A 27,515-nucleotide genomic window follows, 5' to 3' on the forward strand; every position below is an offset into this window, starting at 1 on the left:
TATCTCGCTTTTTCCATCTTCAAGCCTATGTATTTATGCCGAGGAAGTCTGTCACCATAAAAGTATTTTCTCTTTCTTTGCTCTGTACCATTCAGACTCACTCAGAATTAATCTATTAACTCAGAAGGTTTCTAAAATACCTCTAACATCATTCTTATGCATAGCTTCAATTGTAAAATTCCATGCAGGGATATGGTCTCCTATGATTGCTTTAAATTCCAAAGCGGCCCACAGGATGCTAGCTAACTTACGTTGACCTGAGGGAGGTTTAAGTGATGACCATGGTAATAAGAAATGCAGTATAGGCTAGTTTCAAAATGCTTCCCTTCAAAATTATTGAATGTCTGCTGACAACCTTTATGTTTCCTAAATGTACAAATATCAGTGTGAGTAGAATACTATGCGCATCCGAGCTGGAGGGCAGAGCAGGAGCCTGAGAACACTTTCATCACCACTTAACAAAACGAAGTAATATAACTAATTGTGATGACAACATAAGGCTTCATAACGTGTGTGGAATGTCACTTTTATGAGAAGCTCGTGGGTTGAACGGGCCACATATTCTTAAAAGCCGTGATAATATACGGCATTTTTATTTTAGCAAGCTCTTGATTAAATGTCTGAATGAAGCAAGGGGATTGGCCCTTCACAGGAAAAGATGTATTCTTTTGTATCTACCCCAAAGAAAGAGCAGTGTGCTGGCTGGGGTGAATTGACACCTGTGAAGAAGAAATATACGCATAACCAAGTGCTCATGTGCGTACACATGCATGTGTGCTCCCCCTTCAACAAAGTATCTGTTTGCTCATGAGCCAACTTCTGTAGGACATAACTTTCTTTTTTGGTGAAGGGGGAGGTAATTGAGTTTATTTATCTATTTGTTGAATTAATTTTTTAATAGAGGCACTGGGGATTGAACCCAGGACCTTGTGCATGCTAAGTGTGCACTCTACCACTGAGCTATATGCTCCCCTACCCTTAGAACATAACTTTTAAAATTAAAATCAGATCACGTTACTTCTCTACTTAAAAACCTTCCAATCTATTCTTGTATCACCCAGAGTAAAAGCCAATGTTCTCATTTGTTTTTTATTTTTAAATTATTTTTTTGGGGGGGTAACTAGGTTCATTTACCTATTTGTTTATATTTAATGGAGGTACTGGGGATTGAACCCAGGACCTCATGCATGCTAACCACGCACTCTACCACTGAGCTATACCTTCCCCAAACCAAAGTTCTCATAACTGCCCACAAGTCCTCTGCCATCTAGAGTAGGATGCTACCTCTCTGACCTTCCTGTGTGGTGCCGGGCTCGCACGTACTGGCTCTGGAGAAGCAATTGGGCTCCTTGCTTCCCACCTCCACGTGAATCAACGATAAGTGGGTAGGTTGACCTGAGCCACTGTGTAGTATTTACACCATGCAAATCCTACAGATGAGGGTTAGGTTTTTATTGAAATGTCACCTCCTTGGTGAGGCCCTACCTGACTATTGTGTTTGAAATTAGATCCCATTCTCTCTCACCTCCCATTCTTTGTAAGCACTCAGGACTTTCTGATAATATATGTATTTTTCAAATACGGCTGAGCAGACGTTTTATTACGCATTGCTTTAATATACATGGGAGATTTAACAGATCTGGTTACAAAGTTCCAACCCTTTGTAGAAATTATTAAATCTTGACATGGGAAAAGCAACAGACTTTAAAAGCCAAACAGAACTTTGCATAATTCCACAACTTGGTGGTTAACTGATTTTTAACTCTAACATGTATTTGAAAATCAACTCATATGCCCATTAGAGTTGAGAGTGTTAAATTTAAAATGGACTTTTTTTTTAAAGTTTCAGATAATGTGATATAAGAATTTTGATATATTGGAGTTAACTTTATTTGAAGAAAATTCATATTTCATACTTTTTTAATTTTGCATTTTGCATTTCTTGACTGTGCCTGTTACTGCAAGTTAAAAGCAATATAAAATCAAACATGGTTAATTCTAATTCTATTTTAGGTAGATAAGTTGGTTTTCTATATATTTTGTTTGTTTATTGTCTGTCCTACCCAGCTCACATGTACGCTTCATGAGGGCAAGGATTTTGGTATATTTTCTTTGCCTCTGTATTTGTAAGTTTATTTGTAACTTAACTGTGGACAAGGAAAATAGTCTTCGGTTGTGGAATTTTGGTGGGAATAGAGGTGTATGTGTTGAGATGGGAGTGGTGCACCTGGTTTCTTGACATCAGACGAGGTAGGCACTGGATTTCCTGTAGGACTAGATTATTTCCGACTAAAATATTTCACTTTTGCCCCTAACAACAATACCAAATTAAAATCTGCCCAATTGTTCCCTAAAAGGGACAGGCTCACATAGAATAGGCAAAGACCCATTCTTTCAGTCATTCACGGAAAACACCTTTACCTAAAGCCAGGTCCTTATCCAAGTACTGGAGATCCTGTGGTAGACAAAATAGAAAAAAAAAAAAATTCTGTCCTCATGGTGCTTACATTCCACCAGGAGAAGGCAGATGGAAAACAAATGCATCTCGGATACAATGTTAACCATTTGTAAGTGCATTGAATAAACAATAAAGCAGGGGAGGGATAAATTAGGGACTGTAACAGAGAATACTAGGTGGGGTGGGAGAGGCTGCTCTTTCAGGTGGGGTTACCAGGGAAGGTCTCTCTGAGGAGACGCTATTTGAGTTGAGACCTGAGAAAAAGCATTCCAAGTGGAGGGAATGGCAATTACGTTTGGGTTATCTATTGATGCATAAAGAGATAGCCCATGTCTTAAAAAATGGGTTCTGTGAGTTGACTGGGCTCAGCTGTGCAGTTCTTGCTTGAGGTCACTAGTGCAGCTACATCAGAGATGGGCTGGGGCTGTAGTCATTTGAAGGCTTGACTGGGCTGGATGCCCAAGATAGCTTCACTGCCAAGTCTAAGGCCTTGGAAGGTAAGGCTGGAAGGCTGAATTCAGCTGGGGCAGGAGACCAGAGTACCTATATGTGGCTTCTCCAGCATAGTGTTCTCAAGGTATTTGGACTTCATACATGGTGTAACTTAAGGCTCCAAGAGTGACTGTTCCAAGACAGAATTGGTACTGCCAGTTCCTTAAGGCCTGGACCCCAAACTGGAACAGCATCATTTCCACCATATACTACTGGTCAAATCAGCAACAGTGCCCTCCCAAAGGAAGGGGGCATAGAACCCACCTCTCCCTCCCCATGAGAGGGGCATCAGAGAATATGTGGCCATCTTTAATCTGCCTCAAAGTGCCAAAGCCCTGAGGTAGGAGTAAACTTGGCATACTAGAAGCCAGAGTGGCTGGACTAGGAGGTTGGAAGGGGCATATCATGTAGGGACTTGTAAGCCATAATAAAAATTGAGTTTCATTCATTCTTCTAATTTATTTTTTATTGCTTTTTTTTTTCCTTCTAGGGTTCTGCAGTCAAGAAACCTTAACCCCAGCCTGGATACATAGAAAAGATGTCAACAGTGATCTGGGAGAAATGCCTGGAAGTAATAAAGGAGAAATATAAGGTCCTTAAAATAGCAGCAGTACAAAGATCCTGGCCTTAGAAAGAGAGGTAGCAGCTTAAAGCAACCTGTTGTTTTTAGACGGACCCTCATCCTTTCTAATCCAATGGATCAATGTCATTAGGTATCATAATGATCCTCTTCAACTGCCAAAACATCTACTCTACATAGGTCACCCTTAAATATTTTATCTTCTCTTTTCTGCCTAAAGCATGAAGTGGTACATAAAGCAATGCTTCTTCTGACTATATTATGTTTGCAATGGAAAGATGAAATGAACATGAGATTCGTGTATGGCTGTCTCCTCATATTTATCTGGTATAACAGAGCTCAAATTAAGAATTCTCAAGTTAAGAATGAAATGAGAAAGTTCAGTGTCTCTCAACAGCCTTTGACTTAACCAAATGGAAAGTTCATGTCAGTGGCCTCGGTGGGCTCCTAACGCTGCTAGATCAGGTGGCTCTTGGGAGTATTAAGTATTGAGTATCTGAGAATTGAGTTAACACAGATCAAATGCTTAGCATGGGGCTCTGCACACATTGAAATCTCAAAAGGTATTGGCTATTGTTGTTACTAAATTCAATTTTGAACTGAGTCTCCAGGAACCACAATGCACAGATATGTTCAGTTCAACGTGAGAGCCTAAACTATAGGTGACGATGAATTGGGATTTTTTCCCTTAGTTTGCACGTGACCAGACGCTGTCTGTAGCAGTGGCTCTTAACATTTGCCAACTTAAAGAAGGGGAAACAGTAAATGTCAACTGTAAAAGGCTCCAGGTCACTCTGCAGCCCTTTCGCTTAGAGTTTTGCAGGGAGCATGTGTGCAAAAAGATGAAGGGAGTAAATAAGCATCTTCTGTTGAACTATAGCCTCATCGTCTCTACAACTCATCACTTGCGGGAATCTTCCTTAACTCTATTTTAAGACAATAATCATTTATAACACTTTGGGCCAGTTCTGTGGTTTCTCCCAAGTCATAGTCAAGGATAATTTAACAACTTTATTAAAATATTGCCACCGTACGAAAAGTACTTATGCTCTCCCTAAAGTAATTTCCTTAAATTTATTTAGCAATGCCCTTTAGGTTTTGAAAAGTGTCCAAAACATTGTCTATGGCAACATCTCTGACCTCCTCAACCTCATTGAGTTCTAACTTGCTCGCTGCCTCGTGAATGAAAATCTCAGGGACATGGCATCTCCCTGGGGACCTAGGAGAGTATTCAGAAAGGGATTCAAAGCTGGTTTGCCCTTAGGAAGCAAGAGGCACATAAGGAATCTCACTTATTTCCAAGTTCTTTGCGATACCAGATAATGAAGTTGTCAGAATAAGTGAAATTAATCTATGCCATAATGTTGGGTTTATGTTGTAAGATCTAAAAGTGTTTTATACAGGTTTCTAAAAAGCTGAAGATGGATTAGAAATACTTGCAAAAATACATAAAATCTGCTAACCTTTTAGGCCTCTGCTGTTCAGTACAGGAGCCACTAGCCATATGAGGCTAAGAAAACTTAGTATGGGGCTAGTCCAAATTGAGATGTGCTGTAAGTATAAACTACATTCTGAATTTCTAAAGCTTAGTACCAAACAAGAATGTAAATGTCATCTTAATAATGTTTTATATGGACTACATGTGTTTTTGTTTCTTGTTTGTTTTTTGGGGGGGAGTAATTAGATTGATTTATTTATTTATGTAATGGAGGCGTTGGGGATTGAACCCAGGACCTCATGCATGCCAGGCATGTGCTCTACCACTGAGCTACATCCCCCACCACTGGACTACATGTTCAGATGATAATATTTTGGATATCCTGGATTCAATAAAATATATTATTAAAATTAATTTCACCTGTTTCTTTTTACTTTTCAAATACAGCTACTAGAAAATTTGAAGGGACATATGTGACATCTTACATTTCTGTTGGACAGCGTTGCTTTAGTCTATTTTAATGAGTATTCCCAGATTTCACATCAAAAATGAGGAAAATGAATGTATTTTGAGTCTCTGAACTGAGATGATTTAGAGATTAGGAAACGGACATGCCCACTGTCTCCTGACAGCTCTCCAAAGTATTACCACTACCATTTAATAACTGGAAGGAAAGGGTCTCAACTGGGCCAAATAATCACCACATATGCAGGATCTGAAGACATCAGAGTAGAGCTGAAGGAAATTTACAAGGTAACACAGCTAAAAAAGACGGGGGGGGGTTAATTTCTCTTTTCTATTATCTATTTACTGTTTGTCTGGGTGTGTGAGTCTGTGCAGCCAAATGCTGATATCCTAAGCCCATTAGTAACATGGGAAACAAATAAAGAAGGGAAGACTGTATTTAAAAGTAGGAGAAGTTCTATTTTGGTGTATAAAGAGCCTACAAAAATATTTTCAGGATGAGTTTATTGGCCTGGTTCTCTTTCGAAAAGAATTTGTAAAGCTTTAAACTATCTGGTATCTCACCATTTAAATTCTTCCTTGGTAGTAAGAATCTTCTGAGCCTATTAGAAAAGTTTGTTTTTGAAAGTAAACAGACTCTATGAGAACATCCTTAGTATGTCCAGTGTATCCAAGCAGCCTTCTTGGTGAGAATAATGTTGATCAATGTCTTCTGTTATTTTTTTCTCTTTCAAATCTCAAAGCACTAAGCAGGACAGGTACAAATATCCACCTTTTGCAAATGGGGAAATCAAGGCACAAAAGCAGAAATAACATGGCCAAGGTCATACAAAAAGTCAATGATGAAGTGTGTGTGCAGGAGACACTGGGAAAATTCTGTAGCTCAGTAATACCAGGATAAGAGCCTTTGAGGTTCTGCATTCAAACAGCTGCTTTGGGCTCTAGACTGTCTGAACTCAAAGGGTCGAAGCTCAGTCACTAAGCCTGGCTGGAAGCAGTTTCGTTATTGTTAATAGATCTGTAACCCAGGAGACTGCTGCCTACGCAGGTGAGAATCACAGAGATCTGCTGGAAACACTGGATCTTACCTCTTCTCATAGATCATGAGCTCTTAAAAGTAGAGTCTGTGCATAAAAAACAAATTTATGGTTACCTAAAGGGAAAGAGGGCGGAGGACTAAATTAGGAGTTTGGGATTAGCAGATACACACTACTATACATAAAAGAGATAAACAACAAGGTCCTACTGTATAGCACAGGGAACTATAGTCATTATCTTGTAATAAGCTCTAATGGAAAGAATATGAAAAGTAAAGTCCGTGTCTAATTACATTTTTCAAAATAGAAATGAGAGGAGCTCTTCACATAAAGTTCAAGCAGTACTAAAAAATACAATGAAGAAGGCAACAAACTACCTCAAATCATACCATTCAGGTTAAGAAAAAATTAGTTACAACATATGGTTCATTACCTTCCAGACCTCTTTGTAAGCATCTGCAACATAGAAAGATGGATAGATACATGGGTGGATGGATGGATGGTTGATATGGATGGACAAATAAACAAATCAATGATGGAGAGAAGGAGGAAGGAAGAAAAAGTAAGGAAGGAGGAAAGAAAGGGCAAAGAAAGAAATATAAGTATTTGAGAATTAAATTATACTATATTTGCTATTTTTAATGACATGAATGTACTTGAATTTCATGGAGGAAACATAAGTGAAGGGAACTGAAGGAAGGGCTCAACTTCAAATAAATGCTGCATAATCCCAAGAGATATTAGTTTCTGAAACAGCTCTGTAGCATAAAGTTAAAAGAATGATAAAAAAATCATTAAGAGATTTGAGTCTTTGTTTCTTTATTAGCTACAAGTATATGGTTGGTATAGACTGATTCCATACTATGAAGGAAGATGTCAGTAGCATTCACCTTTCTAATGCCGCTTCCTTTCTCCTCTTCCCCACATTCTGATTTTATAGATTATGTGATTTGTTTACCATAGAAGGGCTTTAAAAAAAAATCTGTAGTTCATTGTGCACTACAATTGTAATTCTTCCAATTTAAATCTTTATTTAAACATTTAATGTTTGGTACCAATTGCATCAAAGCTTATCTATTCTTGAATTTTTATTTGGACTCATCATTTGATGATACCTTGAAGTGGAGAACTAATATAACAAAAATTTTAATTGTGTGCCATTAGCTTAGTGGGCAGGATGCTGGTAGCCAGAAAAGAGATGTCACAGGATTGAAAGATAGAGAAAGTTGGAGGGCATTGGCAAAACTGTCACATGGACGACCTGGAAAGGCAAACCAAGTACTTATGGACCTTGAAATGCTAATCAAAACTGTTGCAGTGTTAGTGATTGTTGCTTTTTACTTGTAACACATTTGCTTTCAGCAATGATGTAGCCCTGGGACTGAGCAGCCAGGATTGGAAACCTTTCCTTGCCGTCAACTCTCAGATTTTACCTTCTAAGGCTACTGTTTTTTCCTGGTTCAATTGTGGCATGGAGATCTTTTTTTTTTTTTTTTGCTTTGTTTTATTTGGTCATTTTTCCTTTTTTTTTTGTTCATTTCTTTTTATATTAAAAGAAGACTCTTTGATCCCACAAATCCCACACTGACTTTAAGCCAGACTGTTTCAAATTCAATTATTTAGCCCTAAGCCTTGCATAGTAGGAACCTATGTTAGATGTATAATACATGTGAGATGATTTGAATAGAGTGTTGAAGCTTAATTAATAGAAACTGATTGGCAAAATGGCCACTCTATTACAGAGTGTTCTTATTACAGAATATTATGCATCTATTTAAAATGGTATCTGTAAAGAACTTTTAATGACATTAGAAAATACTTGAGAAATATTCATAAGCAAAAAAAAACTTGAAAACTTTCTTTATGTGAAAGTATGAAAATGTAAAATGATTATAAATCAATAAAAAGTTAAAAAAAAAAGAACCCAAGAATGTCAAATATAAACAGACTATGTTCTCTGTGTTGGAGGGAGTGCATAATCTTCAAGTACAAATAACAGATTTCTCCCTACTTTCAAACAGGTTTCTACAAAATGTAATCAAGAAAGTGAGGAGGATGCAGGGCTTCAGAATTGTATTCAATTGCAGAAAATTTTAAGGAAAGAAAGATTTTGAATTGGATTTTTTCACAATGTGAGAGTGTAAGTTGGGCAGGAAGGAAGCAGGGCAAGCCAGATGCTGGGGCTCAAGGAAGTGACAGGAATTCTCCCATCCGGAGGACAGTGAGCTGTTTACTGTGTATCCTTAGCACCTCAATTCATGCTCTGACCCCATCGCTTCCTGCCATATGCAATTGATCTCTTTAGCCTTTACATTCTCACCTGTCAAATGGGGCCAAAACTTCTAGTTCACAGCCAAATACATTCTAGTTATTTGGGACTCATATTTGTGAGGTCCAAATCACATATCATGTGTGAAAGCACTTGGAAGGTTCTAGATGTCTATACCAGAGTATTATTTATTGGTTGAAGCAGAGGGCAAGAGAAAGATGTGGGCTCCATGACAGTGTAGCAAGGTAGGCTAACACATTTTCAGCCATCCTGTACTTCCTGCCAATCCCTACAGGCTGCTGAAGATTCGACCTGTTACATGATCACCCTTATTAGTCATCACCCTTTGATGAGCTGGGCCCCTGTCATTGTATCTCCTTTGGACTGCTTGGCCATATTCCATGATGACATGGTAATTAGATGCTATAAAAATTTCCCAGCAGATTTAAGCTCCAGGCTTGTTTCCTCTTATGAATTTCACCATCATAACTGAATTCTATATATTCTCTACCCTCTCCCTCCGGTATAATGTAAAACCAACACTGTGTGACTCACAACTCTAGTCATTGTTAAGTTTATCCAGATGTGTGTGTGTGTGTGTGTGTGTGTGTTTGTACACAGGGAGCATGTTTACTGATTTCATTACATTTTAAATTCTAATAGGAAACCTTGAAGATCTAGAATAAATTCATTTCACATCCCAAAATATTGCTCCACATCCAGTCATTGAAAGGATCATTTTCAGCAAATTATTAGCTGCCAAAAAAATCTGCCTGTATTTTCTAAAGAACACAAATGAACACTTCGGTTTCCAGAATAACTTGGCATAAGGTTCAGAATGATCACTAGGCAAGTGGGTTTTACTTGCTGAAGAGGACATTACTATTCTGCATTTTTTTGGGGGGAAAAAAAATCTCCCATGAATACAAGACATATTTGTTTCCAACAATTAAGACATGAAATGGAGTGGGGGTGGGAGTGGAAGAGGTTCATAAAGTCCATCCCAGCTAGGGAAGACTCTCAGAGCCAGTGAGCTCGGTGTGGCATGTATGAAGTTCATGTGAAATGGGCAACTATTCCTGGGTGAAATACAAGAGTTGATTATCTAACTGCTCCTAGAGACTCCTGTCACCATGAGACAAGCAAGTGCTGCCTAGACTTTGATCCAAGCTCCTCTGGATTAATTGGATCGGAGGTAGAGGCATGGAAAAGGGGATACTAACAGCCTAAAGAAGACTAGACGCTCCTGGTCTCCTGATTTCTGGGAGATGCCGAGGTCCTGCACCATAGGACCATCTCTGTTTGCAAATGCAATTAACATTTGAATATTTTAGTTTTCAACATTTCACCTCTAATTCTTTTGCTGTTTCCCCACACTGAGAGGCAGTTTAGCCTTGCAATCGCTTCCAAGAAGTTCGCTCAACTGTTCTTGTCAATAGAGATCTACTCTCAGCTCTCTGCCTTTGTGTGCTTTTTTGTCCTGTATTTTTCACTGGCTTTTAGAGTTCTCAGCAAACCGAAGGGCTGTGCCACATGGTACCTCCCCCATGAGGCTGTCTGAACAACACAGTAACAGGTGGGCAGTATATTTGAGGGATGGTGCCTCATTCATGCACCTCTTCAAGCATTAAGGTTGACCACATACAACGCAAAAGGGACTTTGACAGTCAGCTTGACTTCTGCCCTCTGGGAAACACACTAAGACCAGAGCATCTTTTTTCCTCCATTTCTCCAGATAGCTGAAGTTTGGAAAAGATTATCAGTGCACAGTTGGGCTCTTAAGTTTGTCACGCTCCATCTTTACATTCACCCAACTCTTTAACAGTTCAGCCTTTGGGCCTAAAGCAGTTTCATGCATATTTTGACTAGAATCTAGTTCCAAATTTCAGACTTATAAGAGCTTCTGAGACAGAGGAACTTAATTTGCCGATAGCCTGAATTGTACTACACTTAAGAATGTTCTCCGACTCCTTCAAGGTAAGAATCCAAAAGAACAAAAAATAACATCACAATAACCACAGAGATGGGTGCACGCTAACAGATACACACACACACACACACACACACACACACACACACACACACGAGATGAAGGAGGAAGAGGCATAAGTCAGAATAGAGCAAGATTCCTTAACAAGTTTTTACCTTTTGTCTTTGTCTTTTAAATTATCAGATAGTCCCTAAAAGGGGACTTTTTTTTTTCCAAGTCACTTCCCAGGCATGCAAACAGCCACCTTTTAAACTCGACTAGCAGAAATCAGCATGACTATTTGTAAAACATGAAAAACTTCAGTAGATGTTTAACAATAATTGTGAAGCACAAAGAACCACATTGCTGCTTTGAGAAGTGTGGAAAAACACCTAAATTATACAGATTTGAGCTGAAGTGATCACTTTTCCCACTGATGATTAAATCCCAATTTATCTTGGTATCACATCTTTCATTCATGAATAAGGTTTTGGAAAACCACATAAAATAGATCTCCTGTGGTACTAAAAATGAATGCCCCCTCAGGAGATTAGAAATATTTCCGACAGATCAGAGGCAGACAGCAAAAGGCCCTGCACATCACAGGACACCAGGGGTTACGGATGCTTGGTATGGGGCTGGCACGCTCATACCCCATCTGTCAATAGACCATTTCTCCTAGAACTCTCAGGGAACTGGTGATACTGGGAGTCCTCATTTCTTGGGAAAGACACCCTTCCTGTGGATAGCTAGCCCATCATTTGCTGTGCCCTCCCCCTCTTGTGAATAGCCCCATTTCACCAGTTTCAATTCCAAGCATCATATCCAAATTCCTTAGCTTAATGGTATGAAGGCTGCACATAACATTCTGCCCTCCTTTAACGACCATGCAAGGAATTAAAAAAAAAAAAAAGAACCAGAGACCTGGAGCAGGTTGATTTGATTAGCAGGATCTGGCAAGATAGTAAGTAGTACACTTGATATCTTGATGTTCTCAGGCTTTGGGTTAAGAAATACATGCAGGTCTGCTGACAAAACAAGGCACAAATATCTGGTATATTTGCATGAACTGTAGTTTGCACTTGGAAATGGTAGCTATTGAAATAGGCAATCGAGAGTCATGTCCAAATGCCCGAAGTACTGCCTACCATGACCAAGGAGGCACATTTCTGGACTACATTCTTTGGCATGTTGTAAGAGATCAAATGTCAGAGTTCTTGTCAATTCCAAAAAATGGATGGAGCTATCTGAGATGCTTTTTACAGGTTAAAAATAAGAAATATGACATCTGAGCAAAGATATGGCGGTGATGATAGTGGTGAATAAATAAATATTTAGTTTGGGGAAGATTTCTTAGCTTTATACTGTTTATTGATGTTTATTAACATGTAGCTCTTCACTGGATATGACCACAAGGAGGTCAAATTAGCATCTCTGGAAACCGCCTTTGGAAACATCTTTGTTTCATAAACCTCATTGGCGCTTCAACTGTCTCAGTATGAGAATTAATTGGAGACTAAGTAAGCATATTAAACATATGCACATATGCATAGGTATACAGTATGTTAAAGTGTACTGATATTTCTCATTTCCTCCAGCAGAGGTCAGAAAATAGCAATACAGGAATATGAAAATCTATGTTCCAAAAGAATATTTAGAGTGATTTTCTCTAGATAGGATTATTGGAGTGTTTTTATTTTTTTTAAGTTGTTTTTCTCTACCCACATTTTCATATTATATTTTTTACAGTAAACATGTTTCATTTTTGTAATAATTAAACAGCGATAACATTTATTTTGATAAAGAGCAATATTGGCATATGCATTTATTCTGTATCAAGTCAGAGATACTACTTCATTGCTTGTATTGTCTTAGCTGCACGTGGATTATTTAAAATAGTCTAAGAAAGTAGTACATTTGGCCATCACTCTGAAAAATTCAAGTATAGCATCGTTTCCATGATTGATGACTGTGACCAGCCTCTTTCAAACAAGGAACTTAACGGGAGCCATAAGATTACCAGAAAAACAGAGCATCCTGAACATAGCTCCTGACTGCCAAGAAACCCTGCACACACATAGACAGAAAAGTGAATATAATCTGTTAGTCATCTCCTTTGTCTGGAGAAACCTAAAAGAGATCTTAGTGTTCTGGGAAGTCAGTCTCTCCAAGTCTTAAATGGTAGGACAAGGAAGACAGGAGAAATAGGTCAAGATGCCCTACATTTAAAAGCAAGAAAGCCGATGAAGGATGTTCACTGCCGCTGACTGATGTTCAATAAATCACACCATCACCATGTTACATTTTCATTTCTAATTTGTGTGTGTCTTTTCCCGCTAGACACATATGGAAGCAAGGTGCAAGGGCTCATAAAACAAAATCTGAAGGTCAACCAAAACATGTATATATGAATGTGACCCTCATTATGCCAAATTAGGTAGATATTTATTTCCTGTCTTATTAAATGATTCATAATGTACAATCTATTCTTTGTCCTTCTTGATATTACCACTCACAAATAATATACAGGTGTCAACATTGTTATGTAAATTGAAACTGACTGTTGCTAGTTTCTTCTGTCTCCTAAGGGGATGATTTCTTCCAGGGAGGAACAGGTCTCTAGACTGATCACTTTCAGTGAGGAAGAGAGAGGAAAGGCTGAAATTCAAAACCTCTACCAGTTCTTCTGTGGGACTTCAGAGTGGGGCCCAAGGTAGGTGACTCTTTGCTTGTCAGAGAACACTGGTGACATTTTGGATCAAGACAACAGTGCCAGGAAAACAAGGATCAGGATGGCAGAAACATGGTGGAAAACTGGAATCCACAGAGGAATGTGGCCCTTCAGAAATCCCCAGGGGCATACTGTTTTAAGAGCTTATTAGAATGACCAATATTGAATTCTAAGCTGTTTATGTTTCTGCAATTAAGCCCCCTCCTGATGCTCAAAACTTCAGTCAAGTCTGCTGAACACAGATGTTTGGGGTGGTCTGAAGAAAATCAAGACAAAGAGGTGAATTTGAACTCATGTTGACACAGAACAAGGGGAAGGTAAGAGTCACAGGCCATGAACTGTGAATGAGCACAGGGGTCACAGAAGCAAGAACCATGAGCCACAAAGGATCATGGGAATGGGAGACCCAGTGAACTCACAGAAATTTCCAGGGGATCAATGGAGCTTCTCCATGAAAAATGGAATTTGAGACTTGAGCAACTTTTATGTTTCTCCAAAAAAAGAGTGAGTTTAGCTGATTATATAGGACTTAATGACAAAGTTTCAAAATACTATAGTAGATATATTGCAAACACCCTTTATAATGTGAAGTCTAGGGCAGCATTTGTAAAACTATACACAAATTTTTATATCACTTGAAAGGGACCTAGTTATTTCCATAGAGCTATTTAATAAATCAATCACATTTTTTTCTATTGGTTTTGTTACACTTTTTACCAGATGGGCAATATCACCTCATCAATAACCTCCGCAAATAGGTCTGGAATCATTCTTTGATAACAGTAAAAAAAGTATTCTCAGAATGGTTGAAATTAAAAAAAAGATTCTCAGAATGGTTGAAATATACTTATAAAATATATATGCATCATTCAGGGATAAAGGAGACTGAGGGAAGGATCTGGAATTCATATGTGGAAAGATCCATAGAGAAGTCTTCAAATCCTTCAAAGGCTGGTCCAGGCTTACCTTTACATGATGAATCAGGCGCTCTACTTCATTCACTTTGTAGGTCTCCAATCCTAGCTCCGTGGATAATCTTAAGATACGATTCTGAGTTGGCCCAACATAAGATCCTCCAAGGTCCACATATTTAACTTTTTGGTTCTGTTTTTCCATGGAAAAAATAAAAATAAATATTTGTAAAAATGTTCTTCCTAAGATAAAAAAGACAGCCCTGAAATATGCAAATTGGCATTTCACAGGTTAAAGAGGTGTATCCTTGGAAAATTGGATTCTATTCTCAACTTTACTTCATTCATGTGACTTAACAGTTACTGAATTATTCCTTAATTTAAAACAAAACTGACTAAACTTGAAATAGACAAGAGACATCTGAACCCCATACTTCTCAATACACACCACGACATGATTTGGGTTTTAGTGCCTTGGATTTGTAAGCTATGAATTGTTGATGAATTTCTCTTTACTTAGCATTTCAGGCTGATTTTGAGGGACCTAATGCTAGAGGAAAAACAAGAAACGAAATAATCACTTCTTATGCAGTTTGCTAATCCAGACCCTTGAAAGATGGCATTAGGAAATATTTGGCCATAATCAAACCTTTGAAATTGTTCTTAGGTTCAACAGAGAGGTTTCCATATGGGTATGAATTGGTTCACTTGCAATGCCTAAGCATCAATCTTTGAAAAAGAGTGACTAGAAAAACTCCCTATGTTTGAATGTGTCTAAGCATAATTGGATGCCTAATTGTTTGTTTATTGTATTACTCATCCTGCAAAAGAAAGAGAACATAAGTTTCACAAGAGTAATCTTCATTTTATTCACTAATAAATTCCAAACACTTATTTACTGGTGCCATAATTTACTGGGCAAATGCCAAGTGTCATGAGGTGAGAAGAGAAAAGGGACGGGAGGATAAGTTGAAAAGGAAGATAAGTTGAAAATTGAGAGAGACGCTGGGGAGAATGCTCCAGAGTAATTTTCACTCTCTTAAAAAGAGTCAAATGAAGCACAAGACTTCCAGAAAGAAAAAAAAGAAACTCAGCTTCAGTGGCACGTTTCTCCAACCCATCCTTAACAAGTCTTACCCTGAGGGTGTAAGTCCTGCCTCCCACACGGTCCCGGGCTTCTAGAACAATCACATTCAGGCCACAGTCGTGCAGAAGTTTGGCTGCGGCCATACCTGGGAGAAAAATACAAGAAGCAATCAGAATCAAGCACTTTACAGGAGACTCCAGATCAGCTCCTCATGCTAACAGCCAATGAGAAAAAGTCCACATTGGCTCACACATTTGCTTTATCGTTCTGCTCTACTTGTTTTAACTGAGAGTGGTTAAGGGTTCTCAAGAGAGGCCCAGATTCCAAGTCTGGGAAACCAACTTCTATTTCTAGAAAGAATAGAAGGGATTTCATTTTTGGGGAAATGTCTCAAATTTTAAAAACATCTTTGGTCACTGTATCAAAATGTCTGTCTTTAAGGACTAGATTGCATGACTGTGTCTGACAATGCGAGAGAAAGTACAAGGCCACCCAAAAGAGATACATATAAGCCCCAGAAGGCACAGGACCAAATGGAGCCGTTGACTTCATTCTCAAGGCAAATCCGAAAATCCGGTAAATCGGGGGGAGAGTGAGCCTTCAAAACACGTGAAAGGATCTAAGATTTGCTGTTAAAACTGCATTTTTGGAAGTCGATGTAAAGTTTCAAAACCAAGGACATAAAATTCAACCCATTTAATTGTCTTGATTGCCTGAATACTTCATCACTGAAGGATGAAATGACTCCATTCATTCATTCATTCATTCATTCCATTGGTAATGTAGTCAAAATAGTTATTGAATGCCTAATGTGTTCTCACCACCATGAATTTAACTTTAAAAAATTTTTTACTGAGGTACACTTACATGCAATAAACTTTACCCAATGAGTTCAATGAGTTTTGATAAAGTGTAAAGCTTAGTGTAGAGTTCCAATATGTAGTTTTTGCTGTAAGTATATCCTGGGTGTAGTTTTTGACATCACAGACCTTAAAATTCTGCATTTTTGACTTCCAGAGTTTAGCAAGCATTTTCTCAGACAAGAGAACTCTGGTGCTCTTCCCACGATGACCTGAATTTGCTCAGTTCCCAATACATTACTCATTTGTTTTATGAGACCAAACAAAATCAAGGAAATGCCAAGATGCTGTGCCTTACTGATAAATGAAACAAATTCTATCTTGTCTTTTAAAAATAATAGTTCTGGGACTTTTAGATATAGATACCACTAGTGTGAAAACAAAGATTCCTATCAAAATAGCTACCATTCATATGTGCTCACTGCATTTGAGACGCTGTCCTAAGCATTTTATATGTGAATTCAATGAATTCTCACAGCAACCCGATAAAAAAGGTCTTATTGATCTTTCTATTTCATGGCTGAGGAAACTGAAGTGCGAAGAGGTGTCCAAGGTCACGTAACGAGCCAGCGGCAAAGCCAGGCAGTTTCACTCCAGTGTTGGTATCCATAGCCACCATGAGTACTGCTTTCAGATGCCTCAGAGCCATCCTTTTCATAGATCGCATCTCTCAATTTTTGCTTCAGGGAGAAATTACCTTTCAAAAGATATTTTTCACTCTGTTTAGATCAATGTGTTTTTAAAACACACTTGTACCTCAAGGTTTGATAACAGTCTGTGGAACATAAAATATGAGTGCATTGTAAAAGCCATAATGAAAAGGCGAGGCTTGTATCCCCCTCTATGGGCTATTCTAAAAGAAGATGCCCACTTTTTTTTTAAAGAGGCTGATTTTGGGGGGAGGGTTTAGCTCAGTGGTAGAGCACATGCTTAGCATGCACGAGGTCCTGGGTTCAATCCCCAGGACCTCCATTAAAAATAAATAAATCTAGTTTATCTATTCTGCATATGCCTGTCAGTATCTACAAATTTTGAAATCCCAGTCTGAGAATAGATAAACAAGATTGTACTGTATAGCACAGGAAAATATATACAGGATATTATGGTGGTTCACAGCGAAAAAAAATGTGACAATGAATATATGTATGTTCATGTATAACTGAAAAATTGTGCTCTACACTGGAATTTGATACAACATTGTAAAATGACTAACTCAATAAAAAAAATGTTAAAAAAAAGATAAATAAATAAATAAATAAAATTACCTCCCCCTCTGCCAAAAAATAATAAAATAATATGATAATAAATAAAATATTTAAAATATTAAAGAGGCAAATTTGCCCTTTCATCCTTTGAGTGAATCCATCTTCTGATCCCTGTCCTTGGGGGCAAGGCTGGGACTTCCAGTTGGTGGTGAGGTGATGGTCCCAAAGTCCACAGCTCCCCGCACAGTGTGCACAGGCATTGCACACAAGCATTGCACACAAGCATTGCACAATCCTAATTCACAAATACAGGGCTTGGATTTTTAACTCCACTTTCCTAATTTTACCTCTATAAGGAAAAGAAAATTCCTATTTAGATACAAAATTGCATACAATTCAATGCCATTTCCCTTTTCAAGCATCAGTTCAACAAATGATATATGAAATAACATGCAGCCCTAGTAACAGCTGTCATCAGGGAATTCAGACAGACCTGCTGAGCGTGTTGAGGCTCAAACAAAAGGGCTCAGAGCGAAACACAACATCACTCATACACACTAGCATTTTATATTCCACAGAAGGTACTGTCTTTGAGTAAGTGCAGTTTCCCCATAGCATCTGATGCTAAACACAGACTTTTACTAAAACAAGCCAGGGTCTTATCAAATCACTGAATAGAGTTCTCTATGCCCAAGTGCCTTAAAAAGGCATAAATAGAAATTACAAAAATATCTTTAAAGAAGGCAATACGAGACTGTATTATTGGAAATACCTCACGATTTGTCTCACTAGTGTTCGTGTGAGGGGTATTTAAAATGTTTGTTGGAATCAACTGACAAAATTGACTTGAAAAGTAATTGACCCAAGCATCCGTGCCTTAAGGAAGACACTGCAATTGGAAAAAAGAATTGGAGTCGGGGTCTGGAGGTGATTAAGACTGTTAAGAAATAGCCCTCAAGGGATTCCTCAGTGACGACTGGCAAAAGGACTAATGGTTTGATTAATTAAGAGTAAGCAAACAACGAAGTACACAAAGCTGCCCCGGCTTAGGACAGGGTGATTTCCCAAGAGTTCATGTTTATGTCAGGCGTTTGGAACTACTAACACATTTTGCCATAGAACAAAAATATGAGAGATGGTGCATTCTCCAGGAAGTCTGAGAATTTTATAATGCAATACTATTGCAAAAAAAAAAAACCCCACGAAGTAGCAGAATTACATTTGCTCTAAAAACACTAGACGATGAAATCAACACTGTTGAAACACTTAGGCAATCATTTACTGACACAACACAGTAACGGTGAAAAAGAAAGAAAGAATGAAAATATCCACAATATTAACAGTCACCATCATAAAGCACTGAGCATTGCTTTGCTCTGTGTGAAGAAGAAGCGTTTTAAACACAAAGCTCATCTGATCTTCACCCCAGTGCTGAGAAGTACTATTATCCTCATTTAAAAAGGAAGCCTTAGAGACATTCCCTGACTTGCTGAAGATTACACAATTACTAAAAGGCAGGGTTAGAGTTTGGCACCAAACCTGAACTCTCAGCCACCACCCTTGGATCCAAAAGGAAAAATTTAAAAAATCAGTAACTATACACTGATTGATGCAAAGTGTCTTAAAGCATTCTGTTCTCCATTTAAATATAAGAATCTTAAAATATCAGTTTTTCTCTTAAACAGATATTTAACTTTTGCAACCAGTTTAGAAGCAAGGTGAGAATCCATCTGTACTTTTAAAAAGTGAATTAAACTTGAGTTTAACACACAGGACCAAGTAATATTTCACAAACAGATGATCATTTGGCACTTTCAGAAGCAGCCCCTATCGGTCCCCGACAGGACCCTGATAAGATCATCTTATTTGTTGTCTCTAAATGGTGCAGGACTCATAGTATTTTGGCTCAGGGAGTCTCCCTTGGATGAATAAACCCAGTGTGGTACATCTGACTAATGGTGGACTATAAAGCCTCATGCGTGAAATGATTAAAATATTGCATCTCCCTTCCCAGATGGTTCACTTGGAAAATGTCTCATCAAAGTGATGACTGTCTCAATTACTTGGATACTTCAATTTGGATTAGATACTCAAATTATTTTAAGTACCTAGAAATCAGTGGTTTGTACCATTATTAACAGTCAACGCTTCCAGTTTCGTGCCACGGAAAATGGCCTGAGAGTTAGATGCAGTAGGAGACTGAAAAGCACATAGTGCAGGTAATGAGGGGGGGCTCTTCTCAGTGTCTTAGGAACAGTGGAGGAGAAAGGACTTGGAGAAAAGGGAAAAATCAAAATCCCCATCTGCCTCATCCTTTGTCTTGTCAATCTGTCTCATGTCCTTCAGATCAAAATCTGATATTTAACAGAGCTTTTCCAGCATTTTAAAATGCAAAGTTAATCGTTTTGAAAACAGTACGAAACATCAATACTTCAATACTACATAAGGACTTTTTCTTAGTTTAAAGTTACCAAAAAAAAAAAGGAACATGTTAACCAAAACTGACCAAAATATTTCACTGTACCTCAAAGCATCTCTAACCTTAGAACCCTGGTAAACCCTTCAAGCATCCTCCCAGGAAGGATAATAGCCAAAAAATATGCAAATAGCCCTCATCACCTCTGTCACTTCTGACAAAGCAATGGTTTTATGAGAAAATTCTAGAAACAATCAAGTGGCCTTTGATCAAAGAACTGGAATTCTTTGATGCCTCTAAAGAGAATGCCTTTTAGTTATTTAACACAAACACACACACATACACACACACATACACACACACATACAAAGGATCTGGGGTAAGAAGAAAAATATCCCCAACATGTGATTAAATTCATTACAGGAAAGCAGCATTTGTAGGCAGAATTCAGATATTAATTTTTGAACTCTTCAACACAGAATGGAGAGGCAGGTAATAATATTACTAAAAACAGCTAACATTTTGAGCACAGGCTATATGCCAGCTTCTAGTCTAACTGTTTTACAGGTAAGAATTTACTTATCCTCCTAACAACTCTATGAAGTGGGCAGTTGTGGCAAGCGGCAAGCACAGAGAGGCCAAGTAATGTACCCAAGGTCACACAGCTAGCAAATGGCAGAGCCAGTATTCAAATCCAGACACTCTGACTCCAAGTAACAAACGTGGCCAGCAGCCTTCCTCATGCTAAACGGCGAAACACTGAAAGCCTTCCAGAGAATATCATGAACCGTAAAAGCATCAGGGCCGCTGCTGACACATTCCATGTCTTCTTTGTGTAAATTACAAGAAGGCACACACTCATGGCAAGTAAATTTCAAAAAGGCATCCTTTCTTCATATGACTGCAGCTCACATCGGCGCTTGGCTGGCAGAGTGTGAGCTGGCCTGCATCTCCTCTTTCACTGCATCCGTGTGAACAGTTTATGCTGTGGCCTTGAAACTCAGAAAACGTATTTCCTGAATGATAAGAATTTAATTATCTATTCTTTGTCTCCCCGATGCTAGTACACCGTTGGCACTTAACACGTTTGTTGGATGGATTCATTTAATATCCTTCAACAAAGATGACATTTAATTACTTGGTCAAGAAATAAATAAATGCCTGAAATGGCATCTGTATAAACTGAGTATATTTAACACCGTATAAGAAACTAAAATATTTACAGACGCTGAAACTGACTTCTTCCGGTCACACTGGAAATAGTAAAGGATACCCTTGACTTTTCAAAGAAAAAGAGATGGAAAGAAAGAGAACCAACCAACCAATAATAATAACTACCTTATATGTGTACAGCACAGCAGTCTCCAATATTCACACACGTTCAGCCCTTAACAGTAAGCCTTTGAGGCTCAAAGTGTTATTCCTATTTTTCAGATTAGAAAATGGAGGCTCAAGGATTTGCCCAGTGTTATACAACTAGCAATGGCAGAGCTAGGTCTAAAACCCAGCTCTGTTTCTGTGTCCTCTGTGTTTTTCATTAGTCACATCACTTCCTATAACATACAAAGGCCAATATGGTTTAAACAAAATTCTCAAGGCATGCCGTGCTTTAAAATGAGAATATCTCATTATTAGCTTTCTTGGAAAGAATGTATTGATAAAAAAAAAACTACCTGGAGCCTGTCAGTGCTCCAAACCCGGTGACCATATCATTTACAGGCAGATCTGAAGGCAGCTGGAGCATCGCAGAGCCTTCTAACTGCTCCACTAAACTAGTCATTAAGAGGTGCTTTGGCCAGACAGTTCCTCCTCCTTAAGTACAGATTGGTTTTTCTTTCCTGAGAACCCATCAGTCACAACTTTTTGGAAATTTGAAACAATACATGATATAAACCAAACATACTAATGTGTACCCTCATTTTTTTTGGAGTAGGGGGAGGTAATTAGGTTAATTAATTAATTTATTTCATGGTGGTACTGGGGATTGAACCCAGGATTTCCTGCATGCTAGGCATGCGCTCTACCACTGAGCTATATACCCTCCCCCTGTACCATCATTTTGATCACTGAGAAGCAAAGTCTAAAGTTATGTTATTCACATCTTGGCCCCAAATATGAAAAAGACTCCAAGTTTTCTTAGAAGCCCTTTGTTCGGTTTTCTCTGAGACAGTCAAAATCGGGAACGCAAAACCAAATGGCAATAGCTTCTAAGATAAAGGAGACCTTTACTGAAGCCTCAAGCCAGGAGATGATTTATGCTCCTGAAAAGGAGGGAAAAAAAAAAAAACAAGCTTTCCCGCGTTGCCATAGAAACTTTTCTCCAAATGCGGCTGCTTTTGAGAAATTAGAATGAGATTGCCTTCCAAGGCCTTTCAGAATACGTCTAAAACCATAAAAATTGTTTCATCATGCTGTCTACGTAAATTATTACATTTTATTAAAATGTCAGCAGTATAATGAGTCTTGTTTCATATCTAAGCTCTTGTCTTCCTTTGTTGTGTGAAAGGTGTGGGTTATCTTTTGTGTATTGTAATTGTAGTAGACAAGATTTCTTTTCACCTTACCTCATCGTGGTCTCCCATGAAAAAAAGGATGCAAACCCAGAAATTACAGCTTTGTCTTTCTCAAATTTGGGTGTTGTATTCTTCATTTTAAAAACTGTTATAGAAAACGAATCTTTTAATTCACCTGCCTCAAATCCTTTTGCAAATTCAATGGAATATGTATAAATAAATGAACACAGACTCCTTGAAGAATACTATTTTTTAAGTATTGAAAGTATCCAGATGATGCCACCATAGTTTCCTTGACTATCCATCACGTGGTTGAAGGATGACATAGCTCACTGCTGTGACAGTAGCCCTCCTCGAGTTTCCCAACATGATTTTTAGAATCACAAGCATCTTTAAGGTAGAATATAAAATTGGAGCAATACCACTTCCCCCATGGCTTCATCCACGCCCTAGATTTGAGTCTCTGAAAGGGCTGGGTGTTACAGATGGCCGGAAGAGGGTCAGAGACCTGCTGTAGCATCCTTTGAATACTTCTTCATTTAAACATCTCCTTTCACCAAAAAGGAGATGATTAATTTGGAATTCTAGAAGAACAGAATAAAACATGGGCATTGCCAAGCAAAAGAAATCTGGATGAGATGGAACAAGTAACTGGAAGAAATGAAGTTCCAAAAACAGTCATCTGGGAGTCTAGCTTAGAGACTGACCCAGGAACTTTACTTTTGCTCCTGAAACACCCTTGTGAGCCAAAGACCATAGCAGTCAGCAGTGTGCTAGGACTACAGTGACAGGAAAATGGCCTCGTTCAAGAACAAGGCAGAACATTGTCATTCTGCAGGAAAGCTCTATGCCTAACAGGCCTAATAGGTTGTATGACCTTGGACAAGAGCCCTCACCTTTCTGGGCTTCACTTTCCCCATCTGTAAAATGAGATGATTAAATTTGCCCCCTTCCATTCGGTGTTTAATCTACATGAGACAGGATAACAATTTTAAATAATCTGAGATTTACCATATGACCCAGGAATCCCACTCCTGGGCTTGTATCCAGAAGGAAATCTACTTCAGGATGACACCTGCACCCCAATGTTCAGAGCAGCACTATTTACAATAGCCAAAACATGGAAACAGCCTAAATGTCCATCAACAGGTGACTGGATAAAGAAGATGTGGTATATTTATACAATGGAATACTACTCAGCCATAAAAACCAACAACATAATGCCATTTGCAGCAACATGGATGCTCCTGGAGAATGTCATTCTAAGTGAAGTAAGCCAGAAAGAGAAAGAAAAATACCATATGAGAGCGCTCATATGTGGAATCTAAAAAACAAAAACAAAAACAAACAAACAAACAAAAACAAAGCATAAATACAGGACAGAAATAGACTCAAGGACAGAGAATACAGACTTGTGGTTACCAGGGGGGTGGAGGGTGGGAAGGGATAGACTGGGATTTCAAAATTGTAGAATAGATAAACAAGATTACACTGTATAGCACAGGGAAATATACACAAAATGTTATGATAAATCACAGAGAAAAAAATGTGACAATGAGTGTGTATATGTCTATGAATGACTGAAAAATTGTGCTGAACACTGGAATTTGACACAACATTGTAAAATGATTATAAATCAATAAAAAATGTTAAAAAAAAATCTGAGATTTCATTACATAGGTGATGTTTTCATAACCCCAAAGGATTAGCTTTAGTCTGCCCTGTGGAGCATGAAATTTGAGTGACATCAATAGGTGTTAATCAAAAACATGGGATTTTTGTGCTCTTGTGGGACAAGGAAATATGGATTCGAACAAAGCTGGTTGAGGATAAGTGTGCTAAAGTAATTAGAGGCAAAAGGTCCTGATGTCTGTGACTTACTTTGAAATGTATCAAAAAATAATAAGAGGGTTTGACAGATAAAGAGAAGGATGGATAGATGGATAATTACAGAATAAAGCAAATACAGCAAGCATGTTAAGTGTAGAATCTAGTTGGTCAGTATATGAGTGTTGACTGTAAAATTCCTTGACCTTTTTCATAATAAGAAAATTCTGGGAAAAAAGTTAAACCAGGTGGTCAAAAGGTACAAACTTTCAATTATAAAATAAGTCATGGGGATGTAATGTGCAGCATGGTGGCTACAGTTACTAATACTGTATGGTATATTTGAAAGTTGCTAAGAAAGTAGCTCTTACAAGTTCTCATCACAAGAAAAAAAATCTTTGTAACTGTGTCATGATGGATGTTAACTAGACACATTGTGGTGATCATTTCATGGTATACGCAAATATTGAATCTTTATGTTGTACACTTGAGACTAAAATAATGTTATATGTCAATTATATCTCAATTTTTTAAAAGTTGGCTATAAAATCTAAATTATGAAGATGGTTATTTGAAATTTGAAAGAGGTGGATTTTCTTAGATTATATAATATTTTAAATTGCAAAATACTTAAGATTTGCCCAACTTAAAGATGAATGAAACATTGTTCAAGTACAAATGTTCAAATGGTTGCTGACATTTTCTGTAAGGAATGGTGGTTTAGTAATATACTACCCAGCTGCTGTAAAATAAAATAAAAATAAACACACACATACAAAAAGTTAAACTGGTTTCTATCCAGCTGGACTTTCAGAGTCCTTAATTAACTTACTGCATACCTCCATCGGGAGATATTATATATATTATTCACATAATTTCTTAGTCTCTATATCTTATTGGAAGAGGGGATGGAAGTGATTTAAAATTTTTTTTAACATTTTTTTATTGAGTTATAGTCATTTGACAATGTTGTGTCAAATGGAAGTGATGTTTTTCAAGGGCAGGAATGTTTCCTTACGTATTTTGGGAAATACTGCCTAAAGCAACTGGTCCGTTTGGTCAATGTGGCTACAGTTGGTGGTGGGTTGATCACAGAACATTCCTCAAAAAAAAACCCTCCTCTCTTTTCCCCTACAATTCAAACTTCCTCGACCACATCATTGTCCTTCAGCTGAACATTATCAAGGAGTTGATATCCAACCATGACTTGCTTCTTGAAGAGAAAAAAGCCTAATAGGAGAGGCACCACAGAGGTGGGAAGAGGGTGATTGTAATGTATGTGGAAAGGGAGCTTCCTAGGGAGGCTGGAAGTGTACTTAGTTCAGCCGAGTTACAGAAATGTGAAAAATGGTGAAACAAGAAGGAAAAAGACAGTGTTCTACCAAAAAAAGAAACTAGAAGCTTCCCTCTTTCTTCTTCTTTCAAGACAAGCAGTGCTACAGAAGGCCCAGGGGCCACTAGTTTAGAACCTCTGCTCTAAGCCACTCATCTTATTGATAGGGATGTGGCTTCAGCAGAGGGTGCCATTTTCCTGGGTCTTCACTGATTCATCAGCGCTTTGCATGCCTTCAAAGATGGCGCCTCTTCCTGTTCCAAAGCAGGGCTCTTCATCAAACCAGGAAGGAAATCCCTAGTTTTCAGCATATTTACAACACAGAGATAATTGACAAACCTGAAACTAATGAATGATCAAATCCTATCCATTTTCCCAGGTTGTTTTCTGACTCATAACTTGGGCCCAGTCATTGGCCTGGGAGCTCATGTCTAAAACCTAGAGTTCATCATTGAGTTTTTCCCAGTCTCTTCTCCCATCTTAATGCCCTACAAGATCCAACATGACTTCACCCCTGCCAACTTTTCTAGCCTTATTCTCCTGCTCCCCATCTTGTTCCTTATACTTCAGCCATGTTGAAACCCTTCCCACTATGGTTCTTGTCACATCCCACGCTATTTAGTGTTTCCTGGCCTTTGTTCTGCTGGGAAGATGTCATTGAATTCCATCTCATTCCCCAAAATACAGCTCAAGCTCTAGACAATTTGCCCTAACCAACCCCCCTCCACCAAGGTGTGTTAGGAGCCCCAAGTTGGGGCTTCCATAGCAATGAATACCTTACCCATTATTAGATCACTTACAATAAGAATTAGGAGACATGGTGAGCCAAGAGAAAGTAGGCTTCGGCAGTTTGTAACTAAATCTCCAAGAATATTTTGAGAGTTCTATAATTTTAAACTTTTCAGTCAAATTATTTTTGGAAAGAGGCTTTTCTTGTTATTTCATACCAACAGTTTAGAGATAGGTTGAAAGGTCTCCATGTCTGGCTAAAACCCAGTTTGTGGTTTGATAAAAGGCTTCCGGAAAGCCAAAACAAGGCCTCAAGTGGGACTCAGATGAAATTCCTTGTATGTTCATTAGGGTCAATTCTTTTTAGGGAAAATTATACTCTCAAAAAAAATAAAATAAAAAAGGATCAGGTCAGTATCAGAAGAGGGCCTGTCACACAAAATGAACACTAGTGCAAAGATCCACAGAAAAACGAAGTATCTATTGCTGTCTGGACAAATTATTTCAGAGGTGTCTGTGGCTGGGATCCAGTTTCCCCATTCACTTGAGGACATCTACTCAGTTACCCCAAATCAAAAACAAATTTAGGTGCTTTTAGCCAAAATATCTAGATTTCATGCTGAGCGGTGGGCCCCAGTCCTTACCAATCCAATTGTCTTAATTAATTCCTTGTGTTGAATTGGCTTTGTATTACTTCAAAAAGGCAATGTTAATCTTTCCAGAAAATCAGATCTCTCTCGTATTCAGGGTCTACCATTGACTAGGTGATTAAATTAATCCCCTTCTTTAAATCCCAAATCCCTGGCCTGTAAATGAATAGAAGTATTTACCCTCTACCTTATCCAGTAATTGTGAAAAGAAATTGAGCCAAAATACACAAGGTTCTGAGAACGATGCCTGTTGCATGGTATATACCCAACAAATATCTATTCAGAGAATGAATTCAACATCTTAGGAAGTATTTGGCTTTGAAATTGGAAGAATTAGGTTCCAATCCCACTTGGCCTCTTAGGCACTGTGGCATCTTGAGCAAGGAACTTCTGAACTCCTTCTAATTCAAGTTTGTAAAACAGGGATGTAGCTTGCAGGCAGAGTTGATACAAAGATTATGTGTGTGAAATTACTTGCATATATTGGGCCTGCTGTTGCTATCCAGTGATCAGCAGGCTGGGCTTGGGAATTAATCATGCCTCCT

At 38.3% G+C, this 27,515-nt stretch overlaps 1 protein-coding gene and 1 non-coding gene across 2 annotated transcripts in view; both read right to left on the reverse strand.

Moving 5' to 3' along the window:
• Window positions 1-27,515, reverse strand: part of MAOB (monoamine oxidase B) — a 91,030-nt gene that overhangs the window by 38,481 nt on the left and 25,034 nt on the right. Inside the window, exons 2-3 of the mRNA XM_006213398.3 lie at window positions 15,488-15,582; window positions 14,406-14,543 (exon numbers count right to left, since the gene is read on the reverse strand). Of these exons, the coding sequence (XP_006213460.1) occupies window positions 14,406-14,543; window positions 15,488-15,582 (233 nt within the window). The remainder of the gene's footprint in view (window positions 1-14,405; window positions 14,544-15,487; window positions 15,583-27,515) is intronic.
• TRNAA-GGC (transfer RNA alanine (anticodon GGC)) lies at window positions 5,237-5,308 on the reverse strand. The gene has a single exon. It is a non-coding gene; the product is annotated as a tRNA-Ala (tRNA).

Source organism: Vicugna pacos, chromosome X (assembly GCF_048564905.1).
Source record: "Vicugna pacos chromosome X, VicPac4, whole genome shotgun sequence".
NCBI classification, from domain to species: Eukaryota; Metazoa; Chordata; class Mammalia; order Artiodactyla; family Camelidae; genus Vicugna; species Vicugna pacos.